A 19,425-nucleotide genomic window follows, 5' to 3' on the forward strand; every position below is an offset into this window, starting at 1 on the left:
TAATTTGTTAAGAGGTTAGACCTCATATTATGTGCTCTTATGGGTTCGAGCCCCATGTCTGGCTCTGTGCTGACAGCTCAGAGCCTGGAGCCTGCTTCGGATTCTGTGTCTTCCTCTCTCTCTGACCCTCCCCCATTCATGCTCTGTCTCTCTCTGTCTCAAAAATAAATAAACGTTAAAAAAAATTTTTTTTTAATTTGTTAAGAGGTTAGACCTCATATTATGTGCTCTTACCATCATCACCACCACCACAACAAAAAAGACGACATACAAGGAAACCTCTGGAGGCGATGGGTATGTTTATTATCTTGATTGTGGTAATATCATAAGTCCATGCATATGTCCAAACTCATCAAATCGTATACATTAAATATTTGCTAGTATAGGTGTGTGTATCCCATACACATTTTTCTTTTGTAAACACAAAACTCTGGACCAAGCCACCATCTGTGACCCAGACCTGGGCCTTTGGGCTCTGAGACATCTGGGAGCAGGTTTTAGAAACCCAGTTACCAGGAGACAAAGTAAGAAATCTGCCACCGGGGAGCTGATGTCATAATGGCACTGAGGATCGCCCTGACTTTGACCTGAGTAATAAAGCGCTCGGTCTGAGAAACCAGAAGCTTTGGGCTCTGTCGAGGTTTTTGTGGGCGCGATTAGTAGAAAAAGGCCTGCACTCGAGATCTGGGAAGCTGGCTTGGAGCTTGGCTGTGCCAGCCACGAATCCCACGCGGGGTGGGTGAAGCCATGGGATTTCCAGAGTCCTCCAGAGCACTCCCTGCACCCAGAGGAGGTTAGGTATGATCTGTGGATCTTTCAAATTCTGTGTTTCCCAAAGTATCCTATCAGAAACCCCAAAAGATATGTGAGCATGAGAAAAGAAGTCTCCACTCATCTTTCAATCATGTACTTGTACCGAAGAACTGTCTAAATTTCCACTGTTGCCACAAACACCAAATGAGCTGGATTTCCAAGGGTGAGTTCCCAAACAAATCACAATACAAAAATACGAGACAGGTGGACTCCCAATCTCCACCAAAGGAAATTTTACTATCACCCTTTCCTACCAATGAAAACATGGTCACAGTAGGTTTCAGTGCTTTACCACTTTTCGAAAAGGTGGAGTTAATACTTAATAATTTATGAGCAGGGGGCCATTCAGACACACACTTTTGTTACGCCTCGCCTTTTTTGGTAAATAAAAAAGCAATCACAAACTATCACGAGCCGACTGTCTAAAATGCTTTCAGAATCCACAATTACTTTAACTCTGCAATGATCGCTTCGAGTTTTTCTGTAACGGCGCCGCAAAATTCGCCCACCTTTTCTTCTTTCTTATAAAACTGAAAGGTTGGGATGCACACGATCTCAAGGTCCTTCACCAGCTCATCACACTCATCAGCATCCACTTCCAGAAACACCACGTCCTCGTACTTGACAGACAAGGAATGGAAAAGGGGCTTGATGGTCCTGCAGGGCCCACACCACGTGGCTGAGAAGTCCACGGCCACCAGCCTCTCCCCAGCCTCCCTGAGCGCCAACTCGAAGTCCTCCTTGCTTAGGATCATCTTCACCAAGTCCACCTCCAGAAGCTCCATTGACCCTGATGCCTTCAGGACGTCTCCTTCTATGGGCGGGATGGCTTCTTTTGAGGACTTGGGGATATCACCTTCCTTAGGCTGGATGCTGTCTTCTGAGCACTTGGTGTCACCCTCTCTGGGCAGGATGTTTTCTTCGGAGGACTTGGGGTTGGGGATGTGTTTGGACAGGGTAGATTTCACTAATAGCTTGGGGCTGTTGATCTGTTTAGACAGGAAAGGTTTTGCTGAGAACTTAGGGGTGTTGGCCTGTTTGGGCAGAATGGATTTTGCTAAGAACTTGAGACTCTTGCCCTGCTTAGGCAGGATGGTTTTGGCCAGGGACATGGGGATGTTATCCTGCTTGGGTGGGATGTTTTTTTCTAAGGAAGTAGACATTCCATCCTCCTGCAGCAGGGTGGTTTTTTCTGAGGAACTGGGAGTGTCACCATGCTTGGGTGCAATAATTTTTTCTGAAGAATTGGAGCTATCAGCCTGCTTGGGTGGGATCCTTTCTTCTGAGGGATTGGGGGTATCACTCTCCTCGGGTAGAATGACTTTTCCTGAAAAATTTGGGGTGTCAGTCTGCTTGGGTGGGATGCTTTTTGCTGGGGAATTGGGGGTATCAGCCTGCTTGGGTGGGATCCTTTCTTCTGAGGGATTGGGGGTGTCACTGTCCTTGGGTAGAATGATTTTTCCTGAAAAATTTGGGGTGTCAGTCTGCTTGGGTGGGATGCTTTTTGCTGGGGAATTGGGGGTATCAGCCTGTTTGGGTGGGGTGATTTTGGTTGGGAAATTGAGGGCATTGCCATGCTTGGGCAGGATCATTTTTGCTGAAGAATTGGGGATACTGCCATGCTTGGGTTGGATGATTTTTGCTGAAAAGCTGGGGGTGTCAACCTGCTTGGGTGAGATGGATTTTGCTGAGAAACTTGGGATGTTAGCCTGTTTGGGTGGAATGGGTTTTGCTAAGGGATTGGAGATGCCAGCTTGCTTGAGCGGGATAATTTTTTCTGGAGAATTGGGGGTATCAGCCTGCCTGGGCAGGATCATTTTTGCTAAAGAATTGGGGATACTGCCCTGCTCGCGAGGGATGATTTTTGCTGAAAAACCGGGGGTGCCAGCCTGCTTGGGTTGCATGGTCATTGCTGAGAAATTGAAGATGTTACCACCCTGTGCCGGTGGGAATATGACCTTGAGCTGTGGACCTTTGGATTGCTTTGCAGGCATGTGTTGTATGTTGTCGGCCTCCGAAGCCGAGGCCTTCTCCTGGATGTGTGCTGTGTCCAAGAATTCTGGGACCAGGGGAGTCACGTGGCTGGACAGGCCCTGTAATAATGGGCTTTCTGAACAAAAAAGTAAATAAGTAAAAATGCAAAAGAAGAAACAACAACAGAAATTCTCATCACGTACTCCAGGGAAGACCAATGCCATGGTTAGAGCCCACAAATGTAGTTTTGTGAATGACGCATCACTGTGAAAAATCACATTCCACAGAAGGCCAAGCAGCATGTGATTACGCGTATCTTTTGGTAGAGTTGTTTTTTTTTTTAAACTACAACTTTTCTCTGCTTTAATACTGCTGTCTGCTCCTTGAGCACGTAGGTCCCTAAGGTGACCTCTCCACCCCGCCGTCCCCCGTCCCCGCCCCCCCCCCCTTACCATTAACGTCACCTTGATCATCTTCTTGTTTCTCTGGACTCATGTTCGGATCTTCCAGGGTTCCAGCTCTATCACTTTCCACTTCCTGTTCCTTGTCCATATCCACTCAGACTTCACACGTGCCTCAGAGTGGAGACGAGGCTGTACCCTCCAACTTTCTCCAGCCTCTCCTGCCTGACATCATAATATGAGTAACGACTTGCATTCGGGTGGTACTCACGGCTGGCTTTCCCTCTTTGTACTCAGAGCAGTAGTATTCGAGAGTCTCGTGACAGCCTTGGTTATGGTGGCCGTGCCGTGTGTTAGGCTGTGCCCGGTGCCTGATGTGCATTCATAGGTATTATTTCCTATAACACAACAAACCACTGAGGTAAGTGCCATTATGATCCCCGCCTTACAAACAAGAATATTGAGCCCTGGAGAAGTTATGTAACTTGCTCAAGGTCACAAAGCCAGGAGATGGGCGGGTTCCAAGCCTGCTCCCTGAACGCTACGCCGAACTGTGCCGTTTGCCAAATCCCTGCCCAGCATGGTAACTCGAAACCACCTTTCCTACAACCTTCCTCTAGGACTCTCCGGCTCCAGCTGTCCCTTTCTGACTCACCCGCCCTAACCATCTAAGTGTTTCCTCCTAATCACGTTACCCTCCTCTGCAAAGTCCTGCCTGACCGTCAGGTGTTCGATTTGACTATTTGGAAGGGAGTAGATTATGATGCAGAGAAATTCCCTGAGAAGAGGTGAAAACGTCACACCTTCCATCCCAATAGATGGGGAGCCAAGAGAACAGGTACATAGATGTGTTCAGAGGAAAGCTGACAGCAGAGGAGTATTTGCCTGGGCTCCACTGGGGAGGCCAGGAAACACCCACATTCACATGGACTCCTCATCGACATGGCAGCGTGGGTCACTGGCAGAGGGTGTGACTGGATTCTTGGGCCTGGCGCAGGCTCCTGGCCCCACAGCCTGCTGTACCCATGCCAAGGATCTGGAAATCCTGCACAGCCAGTGCTGGGGACGCGAGCGTCCCGCGAAGACCGGCAGACCTATAGGGGCCTCGGGGAAGAAGCGAGAAGCCACTATGAAGGGGGATTTGTGATGAGAGGGCAATGATTGGAGTCACAGGTTCAACCAGTGGGTGAGAGCGTGGTGCCCCAACCCCTAGATGGGCCCAGTGGTCCTCAGCAGTCCTTAGTCGAGGCAGCAGGCCAAACAAGCCACTTTACAAGCGGAATCGGAGCCAGAGGGCCGGGCCACAACTGGGCTGCACGGCCCTGTGCACCCAGATATTGTGGAGAAAGGGGAGGAATTGGAAAGACTGAGCTGCTACCAGAATGAGAAAGCGTGCATCAGGCTGAAAGTCCACAAGCAGGCAGATTGAATTCCTGCCCCTCACTCCTCGAATCCCCATCGAGACAAGGCTCGTGGAGGAAGGAGATCCACTGTAGGACAATTTTAAAGCCATAGTATATTTGCACATCTTCATGAAAGTGAGGAGATCTGTGACCATGGTACATTCCTACTTGGGGACCTGAGCTGTGTTTTAGGTTTGGCAGAGTTGTTCGAATTATTTCTCCTCTTCAGTCTGAAATTCAGATGGATTCCAAGCAACCGGAAATATCAATGCCTCTGAATCATTTTCATTCAACTTGTCATAAAATGTATCTTTTTCCCTTAAAATGTATTTTCTCCTTCAGCACAAGCTGGCGCCCAAATTGCTCCTGAACCCTTATGTCAGTTGTGGTTCTGTGAGGGAAACAACAAATCAGCTATTCTAGGCATAGAAAGATTTATCTAATTATAACATAGCTGGAAAGGCTGCCTTTGGGCTAGATGTCCTGGAATAATTCCTAGAAAAATGAGCAGGGCTGCAGACCTGGCCTGCCAGGGGGTGCGACCTTCATGATATCAGGAAGGCAGGAATCAGAAAGTTGCCGCTAAAATGGCTGACTTCAAGAACTTTCTGTTCCAGCTGCCAACCAAGGGTGAGAGAGCCACCGCTCCAACTCCCTCTCAGCTCAAAACTAGGGCTGAACTAGAAAGCTAGGGCAGAGAGAGGACAAAGTTGCAAGATGATGGCTTCCTTCGCATGCGGGTCCATCTACTGGTGGAATCGGTTTTGCATCCAGAACCCTAGGGGAGGCCAAAAAATGTGGTCTTTAGATTTCCAGCCTCTGTAGTTCAGGGAGCCACACTAGAAGTTGGAATAAACACTGCATGGAAATTCATTTCTACCCCACGCTCGCAATGACGACACGGCAGTCTAGTTTTTACACACTAGGCTGGCACAACTTTTTGGTTTTATAATTACAAAAATAATACATATTCATGATACAAACGTGAGGAAACACACGAATAAAAAAATAAGAATAAGATTGGCACTCAAAGTGCCAATCTTCAAGGATCACCGTTATCAATACTGTGATGTATATTCTTGTCTTTCTTGGATTTATACTACCGTAATCCTTTTCATGGAAGAATATATTTTGAATCCTCTCTTTTGGATTTTGAACATCCAGAACAGTGAGACATACATTTCTGTTGTTTAAGCCACCCAGTCAGTGGTATAACAGCCCTAGCAAACTAATATGGCAGCCATAGACATGGGCATGGCTGTGTCATAATAAAACTTTATTTACAAAAACAGGCAGGTGGCCAAAGGACATAGCTGGCCAATCCCTGCCCTATATAATCATTTTTAATGATTGACTAATGTTCTTTTTTTTTTTAATTTTTTTTCAACGTTTTTTATTTATTTTTGGGACAGAGAGAGACAGAGCATGAACGGGGGAGGGGCAGAGAGAGAGGGAGACACAGAATCGGAAACAGGCTCCAGGCTCCGAGCCATCAGCCCAGAGCCTGATGCGGGGCTCGAACTCACGGACCGCAAGATCGTGACCTGGCTGAAGTCGGACGCTTAACCGACTGCGCCACCCAGGTGCCCCTAATGTTCTTTTTAAAGGATGAACTACAATTTACTTAAATCATTTCATATTGATGGATATAAAGGTTGTTTTTATTATTTGCCTGTGTAAGCAATATAACAATAAGGATTTATAGATAAATGTGTTCACATATTCTTAATTATTTTCTTAGAATACAATTCTAGAGGGGCACCTGGGTGGCTCAGTCAGTTAAACGTCCGACTTCAGCTCAGGTCATGATCTCATCGTTCATGGGTTCGCGTCCCATACTTGGGGTGGGGATTATGCTCCATCTCCTTGAGGGAGGGGTATCTACATAATTTTATTTGGAATGTTTCTGTTTGGGAGGTTTGTCTCTCCCATCCTCCATTTATTTATTCCATTCATTTATTTACGTTAGTGTCGACTCATGGACATTTGTTTTATACCTTGGGTTATAATCCAGTACTGTGAACTTTATTTGTTGCTCACATCCTCCCAGCTTTGACCACTGAGAACTTTCAGTTGGTTCCCGTGTCCTTTTGATTTACACACGCCTGTAGTTTTGTTTGTTGAGCATGTCCTTGCCTTCTGGCACTACAAGATGCTCCAGGCTCATTCTATAGATTCACTGCCATATCCCTAGAATCGTCCATTTCTTTAATGAGCCCTGCTTCCTTTTATTGGAGAACGGTGTTTAGAAAACAAAATCTGAGCTGGGTGTGCTTGTTGATACTGGGTGCCATTGCCTTTAGATTCAGTGAGCATAACTAGGAACTGGATACAGATGTAACTAACCCGTGCACACACACACCTTTATTGCTATTTCTATATCAGTATCTGTATTAAGCGAACTATGAGTTCATATTGATGTCCTTGACTTTAATTCAGTACCACATGGTTCATTGTAGCCTTTCCCCCAAGCTTGTCTGTAAACTTCTATTCCAAAAGTGACTTGGTCCCCACTGTCTGCCACTCATTTATTTGTTCAATTCCAGTAGACACATATAATGGTTTCAGAATGGTTAACCTGTCCCTCCATGGTAAACAGCTTCATCACCTAGAACACAGCGCTTCTGTACGGTTCCTTTTGTCTTTATAGGCTTATCGTTTCTAGTCATTTCCAAAGTTACTTAGGTCGGCCTCTTCCCTCCCACCCCCACCCCTTCAATGAAATTATGCCATACATTTGTAGTAGGTATTTTCTTTTGTCACATTCTGCATTTCATTCTGGGATCCCCTACCCTCTGGACTGAATTTTTTTCCAAATTTGCATACATTAAGGTTCACTCTGTGCTATGGAGTCCTCTATGTTTGACAAATGAGTGTTATTATTATTCATCACTACAGGACCATACAAAATAGTTTCACTGCCCTAAAAAAAAAAATCTATGCTTCACCTAGTCAACCCTCACCCTCTTGCAAATTCATGGCAGCCACTGATTTGTCTCTGTAGCCTTGCTTTTTCTAGGTTGTCACATAAATGGGGTCATATAATTTGTAGCCTTCTCAGATTGACTTCTTTCCCTTAGCAATATGTATTTAGGATCCCCCATGCTGATTTTTGTGTCAATGGTTTGTTTCTTTCGACCACTGAATAGATAATAAAGCATTTTAACTAAACTATAGGAGGCAGATCTAAGACAAGAATTTGAGCGCAGGTATTTATTTGGGACATGATCCCAGGAGACATTGGTAGGGCAGTGGGGAAGGAATCAAGCCAGCTGTCACTGTGCGCACTAGGGGTCACTCCCACTGGGGACTGGGGGAGAGTACAAAGCATACCTCAAGCGATCCTTCCTTCCTTCCTTTTGAGTGCTCTTTCCGGGGGCATCAAGTCTGGCATTTGTGCTTGTCCGTGCACATGCTCTACCTGTCCCCTGCAGGGGCACCTGAGCCACCTGAGAGAGATGCAGGTGTTTGCAGTAAGTAGTCATTTGAGAATAGGGATGAGAGCTAACAGGCTGTGCATGGAGCAGGGCATCCTGTTCAGCTGGAAGGCGACGCTGCACAAAGCAGCTGTAACTGAGGAGTAGACAGAAGGGAGTAGGGAGAGAAGGTTTCCATCTTCGGTGGGGTGCACACTGTCTTCTCTGAGCATCTAGAGCTCCAGAAAATGAGCCCAAAATAGGGTCAAGGGCTGGCACTCAGAAAGAATCAGCCGGATGTCATTGCCACGTGCCTTTGGTGGCAACCGTGATACGAGGCAGTCTTGCAATTGCTTCCTGGAGCCACTGCCACCTTGGCAGAGCCCCAAGGGTCTCAGGGGCCTGGGTTCGGATGGCCAGAGGGGGCTAGAGCAGGATGGGGGAGGGAAAGGATGAATAAGCATGTGAAACGGGGAACACAGTGAAGAGACCCAGAAGCCCCCCCTTGAAGAAAGAGCTCCATGGCCAGAGAAATGCTATTGGGACTATTCTGGGGATCCAAGTGCATGCACAGGTGTGTGTGTGTGTGTGTGTGTGTACCCACCATAGTGAAAGCACCAATTAATACCACTTCATAATATTTTATAATACACTGGCAGATATTATTCAGCTCCACATTTGTTGAGTATTTACGTAGGACGCAAATGAGGCTATCCACCAGGGATAAACGAGCAGACCCCGGGGGCTACCTCCTTAGGGCATTTGTTGTAATGAGGAAAGCGGACACCACAAAATGGGGTTTCTATTCCAAAACGTAAGCAAGACCATTTATTCAGATATACATGTATCTGCATCTGTATGTATTAATATATGTAAATATATAAAATAAAGAGAAAACTTGGCTCTGAAGGCCCTGTCTAACACCCACTATACTAATTGCTTTGAGCAGGTAAAGGGAGAGGAGAAATGGGTTTGAGAAAAAGATCAAAACGGACTTCAGCTTTGTCTATTATATTCAATTTCATTTTGCTTAATTAAATACGTGTGTGCCTGTATATCACAAATGCTTCGAAATCAAATGTTAATATTTGTTCATTCTATATGGTGGGCACTCATACGTGGGTTTGTTGCATTTATCTTTGAGATGTTCTGTAAGACTTCACGTAAAAGAGGAGGGACACCAGCTGGGAGTTATTGCGTGTCCTGATGCGGGGCAGTAAGGGCCACCATGGGCAGTGAGGATGACATCTTTCATGCAGGTGGCTCATGCTGCAGCGACATGTCAGCTCCTTGAGAACAGGCACCTCTGAAGGGATTTAACTAGAAGGTTCAACTACAGTTTTATGTGGTTCTAATCATATAGTTGTTAACTGATAGAGACCATTACTTCAATAGAGGCGTGTTCGTTCACAGAGAGTCACTCTGTATTAAGAATTATTTTGTAATCAGATCAAAACAGCATGTTTATTGTATGCCTGGTGCTAAAATAGAAGAATGCTTGGGGAACCTGGGTGGCTCAGTCGGTTGAGCATGTGACTTCGGCTCAGATCATGGTCTCGCAGTTCATGGGTTCGAGCCCCGCATCCAGCTCACTGCCATTAGTGAGCCCGCTTTGGATCCTCTGTCTTCCTCTCTCTCTGCTCCTCCCCCACTCATGCTCTCTCTCTTAAAAATAAATACACATTAAAGAAAAAATATGTATATATATAAACAAGAATGCTTATCGTCATAAAAGCCTTCATTTCAGTACTGGTTGCTCTAAGCAAAAAGGGATCTACGTCTTACATTTCCATCCTATTTTTTGTCGTCGATGTGACCGCTCTTTAAGTATTTTTCCCTAAAGAGATCAGAAAGCAATCAGTTGGACAAGTCATTACACAGAGCTGGATTCGGTGTCTCTTGAATTTTACCAGGCTCACCCACGATATCATATTACCTTTAGAACATCCCCCAAATCTGAAAGAAGTTGTTGTGGGCTCATGTAAAATAAATGAAGCCATAAATCCATTTAAACACCTATTAGAAAATTGTTTTTTACCTGGTTTCTCAGTGTCATACTAGCAAACATTGGAAAAACTCCTAAGACGTTCTAAGTGTTTGTGTGGATTGGTAAATTGCTTACTATTCCTTCTATTTTTCTAGAGTATCCAAACTGTCAAGAATGGACATTTTTTAATGGGAAAGAACTTAATTTCTTAAAGACCAAGCAAATGCTCTTCTTTTCTACCTCCAAATGACTGGGCATACAGAGGATTTGTCATGAACCATCAGTATTTTCCCTAAGGTGTGGATCTTATGCCTTTGTACCTGGCTCTCTGAGTTCAGTACCCCATTCATTCCCCATCAGTTCTAGACACAATGCTATCTATGTTTTGTTCAAGGAAGAGTGGATTATTGACTTTACTCAGCCCCTTTGTTCTGGTATTTAACGCTCAACACTTTTATGGTTGGAGAGACTTTTTGCATAACGTTGAAAGCTCTCCTGTGTGAGTATTTACTAAAAAACCCTGGAGATGCTTTGGTAAGATTCAGGTTAGTTGTCAGTTTGATGGTGTTTTAATACCCATAGGCTGCTCAGAGACTTTAAACATGCACGTGACCCCAGCTCATCACTCCTAGGGCAGGGGCTTTGCTCTCTTATACATGGTTCCTTGGATCTCACAATACCCACCTTCTAAAGGAAGCCAGACAAGCAAGCCAGTGGAATGGCACCCTCAGCAGAGCAGAGCAAAACAATGGCTCCCATTGAACATGTCTCAGCACATTAATTGTGGTTTTGGCGCTCAGGGCCCCGGGAAGGGCCCAAGCTCACTCTCACCATAAGTGAGTGTGGTATTCCGTGGGCTCTTACTGAATGGACGGAGAAAGACATGAATGGGTTACAAGATGGATAATAAGAAACGATCAAAGGTTTACATTAAAACCGTTAACTTAAAATACACTTTTGCTCAAATTATCTTTATTAGCATCTGGCAGACCACCATCTCTAGCTTGGCTTCTGAAGAGAGTAACAGGAAAGTGGCCAAGGAAATTATCCCCGTAAGACTTTTCCAACCCATCCATACCAGGAACAAAATCAGAACACTGCAAGTGAAATGAAAAACTGAAATGTCACCCCCCGACACAGCGTCCTGGCCACCCATCCCTTCCTGTCAGCACCACACATTTAGTGAAGTGATGTTACATGGCAGAAATCCATAGATCCCGCCTAATCCAAGTGTAAGATAAGATAAGAGAGATTGCCTTGGCATCTTCGGTTGGTGGCCTGGTTTGCAATGCAGCAGGCACTCAAGAAAAACTTGCCTGTGAGTTTCCCTTCCTTCCCGACCCTCTGAGGTAATACCTGATTAACTTCCTGACCCTCTGCTACAGCACTGAGTGTGGAGAATTAAAATAAGTTAATACCGGACTCCATGTTTAGCGCAAAAAGCGTACTACCCCAGGGGCGCCTGGGTGGCTCAGCCGGTTGAGCGTCCGACTTCGGCTCAGGTCATGATCTGGGCTATTACTCCCCCGGGGGAAGAGGTGAGAAAGCTCCCTGAAACCAAGTGGTGCACTGCCAGGAGCAAACAGAGATGGCCTTTTTGTCAGGGAAAGAGGAGCCGTGCCACCATGCGGTGAAGGTGGGCAGGAGAGGGCCCTGGCCCATGCTGGGCAGAGACAGGTGCTGGGCCCAAATGAGAGGCGGTATTTCAGCACGTGTCACAGAGTTGGAATGTTACTGGATCTGCACTAGGGCGTCGCACAAAGGTGAGGAAATGGCACGATCTGATCTGTACTTTAGCAGTTTCACGGGCAGCATATGCCGCAGACTTGAGGGCCAAAGACAGAATTCGGAGATCTGTTAAGAAGCCATCGCAAGAGCTGAGAGAGAATATATCAAAAGCCGATACTCGGAGAGGGGAAAGAGAGCTAAAAGGTTCAAGAAATTCCAGAAATAGAATTTCGATGGTTTGACACATGCCTAGGAGAAGCTGACATGGACTCTCACGTTTGAGGCCTGAGCCACCGAGAGACTGTGGCGCAGGAAGCGGACAGGGGACCAGGTGGACGAGGCTGTGTGTGCCCGACGGGGCATCAGGACACCACGCGGGCGCCCATCGGGCAGCTGGGAATCGAATTCTGCTTGATCTCCGGAAAGAAGTCAGACCAGACTACGATTCAGAAGCCAAACACCTGGACGCAGTAGTTGCAATCCTAAAATTGGATGAAATCATAAAAAAGGGGGACACATGGGGTGGAATCAGGAGGACGAGTTTGCAGAAGGGACCTGCAAGGGAATCTTGGCCAAAGAAGGGGCGAACCGCCGGAGGGGAGGTCAACAGCCTCGAGTTCCTACAGGGATGCAGGGAGAGTGAGGAGACAGAGGTCAGCAGTGGGGCCAGGAGGTAGGTCGTCCCTCCATAACCTTTGAAAGGGCAGAATTCCGAATCCCAAATTCCAAATTCGGGTGAGGAGTGAATAATAGAAGATCGAGATTCTCTTTTTAAGGATTTCATTAATGCAAGGCAAGAGTAGCTTGGGGGGGGGGGGGCAAGGAAAATGGATGACAGCTGATCAACCCTAGAGAAGGTTTATGGGTAGATGTAAGTTGACCAGAGGTGGGAAATCGTGCAGGGGGGCTTTAAGACAGAAGAAGAAAAGAAAAGAAAAAAAAAAAAAAAAGCATGGGACATGCTTTAGAAGTGAGTTGGGATCTTCTTCCAAGGGATGAAGAAAAGAGAGAGAATAGGTACAAATGGAGAGAAAATGCGAGGTGAAGGAGAGCAGAGGAAGCCTGGCCACTCTCGGGTCGCCCAGGCCCCCTTGGGGACACCATTTTGCGCCAGCTTCTCAGGCGCATACTCAGGGCAACATCAGAGTCGCGGGGCCTTGATGCAAAAGTCATTTCAAAAGGCCAGTTAAGAACTTCAGTCAGGGCTGAGCAAATGGTGTCAATATCGAGGTCAGGGATACAGAAAAGATAAATCGAGCTGCCTGAGAGGTGGGGTCAAGGAGAGCCACACCTGCAGTTCGGGGTCAGATAATAGTTCCCTGAAACCAGCAAATCTCACTAATGGAGCGTTTCAGCTCTGGTGGCCTGAGCTGGTTAACCCTGAGCTCCCCAGCCTGCACTCCCTCCCGAGGTGCAAGGGTGAGAGTGTGGGCCTCCGCAGGGATGGATGTCACCCAGCCTACTGATTAGAAAACTGAGAGCCAGGAAGGGCTCCATGCTTCTTCCATGCAGATGAGAATAACTGTGCATGCTTCTCAGATTTGTAAGTTTATTTATTTATTTTTGAGAAGGGGGGGGGGGTCAGGGAGGGAGAGAGAAAGAGTATGCACCAGCAGGGGAGGGGCAGAGAGAGAGAGAGGGGCGGGGTGGGGGGAGAATCCTAAGCAGGCTCCACACTGTCAGCACAGAGCCCCGACGCAGGGCTCGATCACATGAACTGTGAGATCATGACCTGAGCAGAAACCCAGAGTCAGACACTCAACGCGCTGAGCCGCCCAGGCGCCCCTCAGATTGGTTTTAAGGCTGAAAGGAGATACAACTTGAAAGTATTTCGTTTAGGAGAAGGATTCATTGAGTGTAGATTTCCTTTCCTTCAATCCTTTTTGTTTTTGTGTTTTAATTTTTTAATGTTTTATTTTTATTTTTGAGAGAGAGATTGCAAACAGGGGAGGCACAGAGAGAGACGGAGACACGGAATCTGAAGCAGGCACCTGGCTCTGAGCTGTCAGCACTGAGCCCGACGCAGGGCTCGAACTCACGGACCGTGAGATCGTGACCTGAGCTGAAGTCGGACGCTTAACCGACTGAGCCACCCAGGCGCCCCTCGTTTTTTAAAATTAAAACACGAGAAAAGACGAACCGTAGCTAACGTTTGACTTCTGTCTCTCTTACTGGTCTATGGTCTTGGGCAATTTAGTTACCCTCCTGTGCCTCAGTTTCCTCATGTGTAGAATGGAGGTGATAACAGAAATGGAAGAACGATAAAGAGGGTTGTAAAAATAAAAAGAGGCAATGGGACGTAAAACGCCGAGGACCATATCTGGCACATAGCAAGTCGCTATATCCATGTTAGCTGTTACTGGTTTTGAGCATTTGGTGCTGGGATGGTAAGAAGTGCTTTCTGTTCAATGAAACCCCTGCAGCCCCACTCAGGAGCCGCTGCGAGTGGAGACGGCAGCTGCCTGGGAGCTGCCAGATAGGAAGGCCTCTCACACGCGCTCTCACCGAATCCTCGTGACGCACCCAAGAGGCAGGTACGAAGGGCTCTCCGTACCTTACGTGACATCTGTGCCCAGGTGTTGGCAGGATTCCGAATTTTGTTTGGATTTTTTATAAAAATCCTGGGGCGCCTGGGTGGCTCAGTCGTTTGGGCATCCGACTCCGGTTCAGGTCATGATCTCGTGGTCGGTGAGTTCGAGCCCCGCGTTGGGCTCTGTGCTGACAGCTCAGAGCCTGGAGCCTGTTTCAGATTCTGTGTCTCCTTCTCTCTCTGACCCTCCCCCGTTCATGCTCTGTCTCTCTCTGTCCCAAAAATAAATAAACGTTGAAAAAAAAATTAAAAAAAATAAAAAATAAAAAAATAAAAAATAAAATAAAAATTTAAAAATCCAGCGGAGTCAGGGATGGGATCCTATAAGCAACCAGTAGTATTTCTGCAACTAAAGGTGCAGATATGCACACCTGGTTGGATAAATACTCAACGACAAATGGCATCTCATCAGTTCGGATCTAGTTCTACTCCAGATGAGTCCGTACCAAACTTAGAAAAAAACCTCTCTGCTCGTGAAGCTCTTTGGACTCCAGAATTGTGGACAAGTGTGCATAGGAATTATTTTCTGCATCTTGCGTACGAGGAAGCCAGGGCTCAGCGACATTAATCTGCTAAACATCCCACTGCCAGCACACAGAGCTGGGGGTCGGACTCGGAGGACTAGACCTCTTGATCTTAATCTCCACGCCACATGGCTCCAGGGAAAGGAACAAACATAAGAAAATGACAACTTCACAAATCCAGGGCAGAGGTCGAAGCCAATGGCAATAATCATGGCTACCAGGCGTCTGGGCTAAGTGCCTTACACAACAATTTCACTTAGTTTTGACACCGAATCCGTGATGTGGGCACTATCCCCGCTTTTCAGGTGAAAACTGAGGCTCAGAGAAACCAAGTAACTTGTTCAGGATCTTATGATGAGTAAGGGGTGGGCTGATTCCGAGCCCCGGTTCCTACCCCTGTGGTCACCATGCTTTCCCCAGTCAAGCCTCCCTGTCTGCCTTCAACAGAATGTCTTCTTCTCATTCCTGCCATTCTTGGTTTTCTCGTCCTTTCCCTTATGTCGGTTTCCTCCTTCATAAGCTTGGAAATTGTATACATCTGAATGGGCTCATTCAGCACCGGCTCATGGTAGCCCTCAACAAATACTTGTTGGATAAATGGATGGATGGATGGATGGATGGATGACTTTACCAAGACAGCTGTGATGAGGTACTTACCCAGGAACTCCTGAATTTTCTGTCCCACCTCCCCGACACCCACCTTCCATCTTGCTAGAGGCTGGACCAGAATGACCATGTGTCCCAATGTGCCCGAGACTATCCAACTTAATCCTGTTGTACCAGCTTGATATTAACAGCATCCCCTTCACTCTCAATAAAGTCTGCAATAAAACAGAGGATTTTGGAACTCAAAAGGGAAAGGCTTGACAAAGCTAGTGTAAAGTTATGGCCTGCTTCCCCCCACTCCTACACCCCCTGGGCTATGGGAAGGGAGCAGCGGAGAAGCTGAGAGAGCTTACATGCAGACACAATCTGGGTGAGGTGGGCCCAGCACCAGCTTCCCACTGGCCTCCCAGAAAGAGGACTGAGAACTGTGCCCCCCACCCAGGCAGTCATCGGGGTCCCCAGCAATAGAGGAGGAATGCTGGCAAAGCTCACCCGACACAGTCCAGGCTGCTGCCCTACCAATCTCTGAGGACCCCGGGGGAGCTCATGCTCTCATCCAAAATCTTCCCCAGGACCTTTAAGCGGGGTGCAGAAGCAGACTGGAGGGGGCCAGGTGCACAAGACAAGGGGGACAGAGAAAGACCTCTGTGTTGGCCAGACAGTGAGACCCAGAAACACTACAGCAGCCCTCCGGGAGCTTAGATGCATCCTTAACACGTCACCCACCCTTGGGAGCACGTGAGGGTTAAATCGTGACAGTGTGCTTAAGCCCACAGTGACGGAAGCCAGAGTTTACGGAGTAAAACTAGCTGGATGATCATATCCAGCTTTCCACATTAGACAGAACAGGGGCTCAAGGTAGAAATGAAGTTATTACGGAAAAAGCAAGAGTACATTTTGATGCCTGACTCTTGTAGCCAGTAACGCTGATTTTTAACACTGTAATTTTTAAGGGTTACGGTATTCTATTTTGTGGTTATGATTTATTCGATTTCCTATCATAGGACATTTGCATCATTCCAAGTTTTCATTATTAATAAACGATACTGGGACAAACACTAGTGAATAAATCTGCACTAACCAGCTAGTACATCGTGAGGTCCCTTGAGCAGTGGTTGGAGAGGTCCACCCAGTGAGGAAATGGGGCCTCCTGCCTCCCTCCTATTAGGGAATCGGTGAGGGCTTCAGATGCTGCAGCCCCAGCCAACATCTCAAATTCACCTGTTAAAGACCCTGCACCTAGAACCACCCAGCTAAGCCGTTCCCAAATTCTGCCCACGGAAACTGTAAGATAACAAGTATTTATAGTTGGGGCACCTGGGCGGCTCAGTTGGTTAAGTGTCCGACTCTTGATTTTGGCTCAGGTCACGATCTCACAGTTCGTGAGATCGAGCCCCACATTGGGCTGCCCACTGACAGCGTGGAGCCTGCTTGGGATTCTCTCTCTCTCCCTCTCTCTCTCTGCCTCTCCCCAGTTTGTACTCTCTCTCAAAATAAATAAATAAACTTTAAAAAATAGGTGTTTATTGTTTTAAGACGCTAAGTTTTGGATGAATATGTTATGCATTAATAGGTAACGTATGTGTGTGTTATATATATAATACATACATATACACATATATATGCATATATATATATACACATACACACAAACACAAGTACATATACTGAAATTAATTCCTACAAATAGAAGAACAGGATTAGTGGGTCATAGGATGTAGTCTTTTCAAATGTCTCAGATACACAGTGTCAAACCACTTTGTAGAAGACTTATCGATTTATGCTCTGACCAGCATGAGAGTGCCCGTCTCCAGTACACCTGCCCATGCTTGGTATTATCTGTCTAGTGGTGTCTCAATAAACACCGGAATAGAGGAGAGAAGGTAGCTTCACATACGTGCAACAAGCCAGTGGAACGTCATGTTGCTGCACTGTCTTAAAACTTCAGGGAAGACGCTCCTGGAGACAGATGCTCATTAAGTTAGGATGACTCCCTCCTCTTCTAACCAGCAAGCCTTGCTCTTGGGATGATGCTTGTCTGAGCAGGAAATGTTTAAAGACTACTTACAGTAGCCCCAGGCCGTACTCGGCTAAGGATAGCCCTAGACTTTTTGCCCTCTTTCTCCAGAACCCATAAATAACCAGAGTTGTTCTGTAGAAACGTGAAAGGTGCCTCAGTGCACAACTCCTCAGACCGTGCACTCTATTAAGTAAACCCCCAAGGTGGGACACAGCGAAAGTGAGAGAGCAAGGAGAGAAGGGAATCTCCGCGTAGAATGTTACCGACACAGAAGGCCAAAATTTGGCGGCTAAATCCAGCAATCCATCGGATTGTTCTGAAACGTTTCCCCAAACTGCCATGAATAGGCAACGACTTCGTAGTCAACGCAAAAGAAAGACTCTTCTTCCTGACAAAATTGGAACACCAGGTCTCTTGGTGATGGCGGTTTTTGTTTTGTTTCTTGTTTGATATTTTGAATTTTTTTTTTTCGTTTATTTATTTTTGGGACAGAGAGAGACAGAGCATGAACGGGGGAGGGGCAGAGAGAGAGGGAGACACAGAATCGGAAACAGGCTCCAGGCTCCGAGCCATCAGCCCAGAGCCTGACGCGGGGCTTGAACTCGCGGACCGCGAGATCGTGACCTGGCTGAAGTCGGACGCTTAACCGACTGCGCCACCCAGGCGCCCCTCTTGTTTGATATTTTGAAGGCAGCTTTCCAAGCACGCGCCTTGGGGAAACTTGAATGCTGAGAAAGTGGGGCACCACTTTCCTCCCTCTTCACACTCTGTTCCAGGTCCATCCATGAATCGGACAAAGCTTTGCCTGGAAGGCACCGGATGTACAGGTGTGCAAAAAAAAAGTCCGCGTGTCTGGCGGGGTAGCTGAGACAGTGGAAGGGGGGCATACGTAAGCCTCAGAAAACGTCCTGAGAACATTAAGTTGGCAATGACACTTAGGAATTCCTTCCAGCCTGTTTACAAAGTCAACCTAATCCTTCTTTGCTTCTTGGCTCCATAGCCTTTCCCTTTGAAAAAAATTAACACGGCAAAATGCACTAATAAAGCACATACCTTGAAATTACCAGACGCTATCATTTTGTCATATTGGCTTCAGAGTTTTCTATCATGAAACACATAAAAATTACTGCTCGTTTGTTGCCCTTCGTTCCCTTCCCTGATGCTGTTTGCTTACCTGCCTCCCCAGAGGTAAGCATGATAGAGAAATCGGTGTTTTTCCTTCTAATGCCTCCTTTACACGCACACACACACATTCACAAACAACATACATTATTGTTTTTGTGCCAATTTAGATGCTTTTGTACTTCTTCAGCTTGCTTTATTGATTCATTCAGGCCACAGCTCTGTTGCTCAGGCTGTGCACTGCATAGCTCCTGAAGGTCCTTCACACAGGCCACGGTGAGAGTGGTTCCCTTGGGAGTGTGCAGTACGTAGCCCCACACTCCACATCCTGGTTTTTTTTTTTTAATTTTTTTTAACGTTTCTATTTTATTTTTGAGAGACAGACATGTTTGTGAGTGGGGGAGGGGCAGAGAGAGAGGGAGACACAGAATCCGAACCAGGCTCCAGGCTCTGAGCTGTCGGCACAGAGCCCGACGCGGGGCTCGAACTCACGACCCGTGAGATCACGACCTGAGCCGAAGTCAGATGCTTAACCGACTGAGCCACCCAGGTGCCCCTCCACAATCCTGTTTTGAGATACATATTGATGTGTGAGAGATCTTGCATTCATTTTCATTACCCTGTAGTTTTCATCGTGTGACCGTGCCCCTGCCACATTTTATTACTGATTTCCTTAGGGGAAGACACTTTGCTGTTGCAAACAGCGCCAGCCAACATCCTTCTACACGTCCTCGTGTGCACAGGTACGCAAATGCCTCCGGGGAATCGCCTTTCTCTGTTCCGAGGTGACTGTGGTTTAAAGAAAACTACCCTGCTGGGCATTAGAAGACAAAGACAGAGC

The 19,425-nt window shown here is 46.8% G+C and overlaps 1 protein-coding gene across 2 annotated transcripts; it reads right to left on the reverse strand.

Moving 5' to 3' along the window:
* Window positions 1-282: 282 nt before the first annotated feature.
* TXNDC2 (thioredoxin domain containing 2) lies at window positions 283-5,479 on the reverse strand. 2 transcript variants are annotated; one of them, XM_006938783.4, is made up of 2 exons: window positions 3,252-5,479; window positions 283-2,923 (listed from the first exon to the last, which is right to left on the reverse strand). In XM_006938783.4, the coding sequence occupies exons 1-2, from the start codon at window positions 3,337-3,339 to the stop codon at window positions 1,260-1,262; spliced, it is 1,752 nt and encodes a 583-aa protein (XP_006938845.3). In that variant the 5' UTR covers window positions 3,340-5,479; the 3' UTR covers window positions 283-1,259. The 2 variants fall into 2 exon arrangements, with proteins under 2 accessions (XP_006938845.3, XP_003995066.3); XM_003995017.5 differs by having other exon boundaries at window positions 3,240-5,479.
* Between the last annotated feature and the right edge of the window lie 13,946 nt (window positions 5,480-19,425).

Source organism: Felis catus, chromosome D3, assembly GCF_018350175.1.
Source record: "Felis catus isolate Fca126 chromosome D3, F.catus_Fca126_mat1.0, whole genome shotgun sequence".
Taxonomy (NCBI): Eukaryota; Metazoa; Chordata; class Mammalia; order Carnivora; family Felidae; genus Felis; species Felis catus.

What these genes read in the sequence shown, in the direction of transcription:
- TXNDC2 (XM_003995017.5), bottom strand. Translation starts at nt 3,339, where the DNA reads ATGGACAAGGAACAGGAAGTGGAAAGTGATAGAGCTGGAACCCTGGAA. An exon ending in TGATCAAGGTGACGTTAATG is followed by an intron (nt 2,924 to 3,239) that starts GTAAGGGGGGGG and finishes TTTTTTGTTCAG; the next exon opens with AAAGCCCATTATTACAGGGC.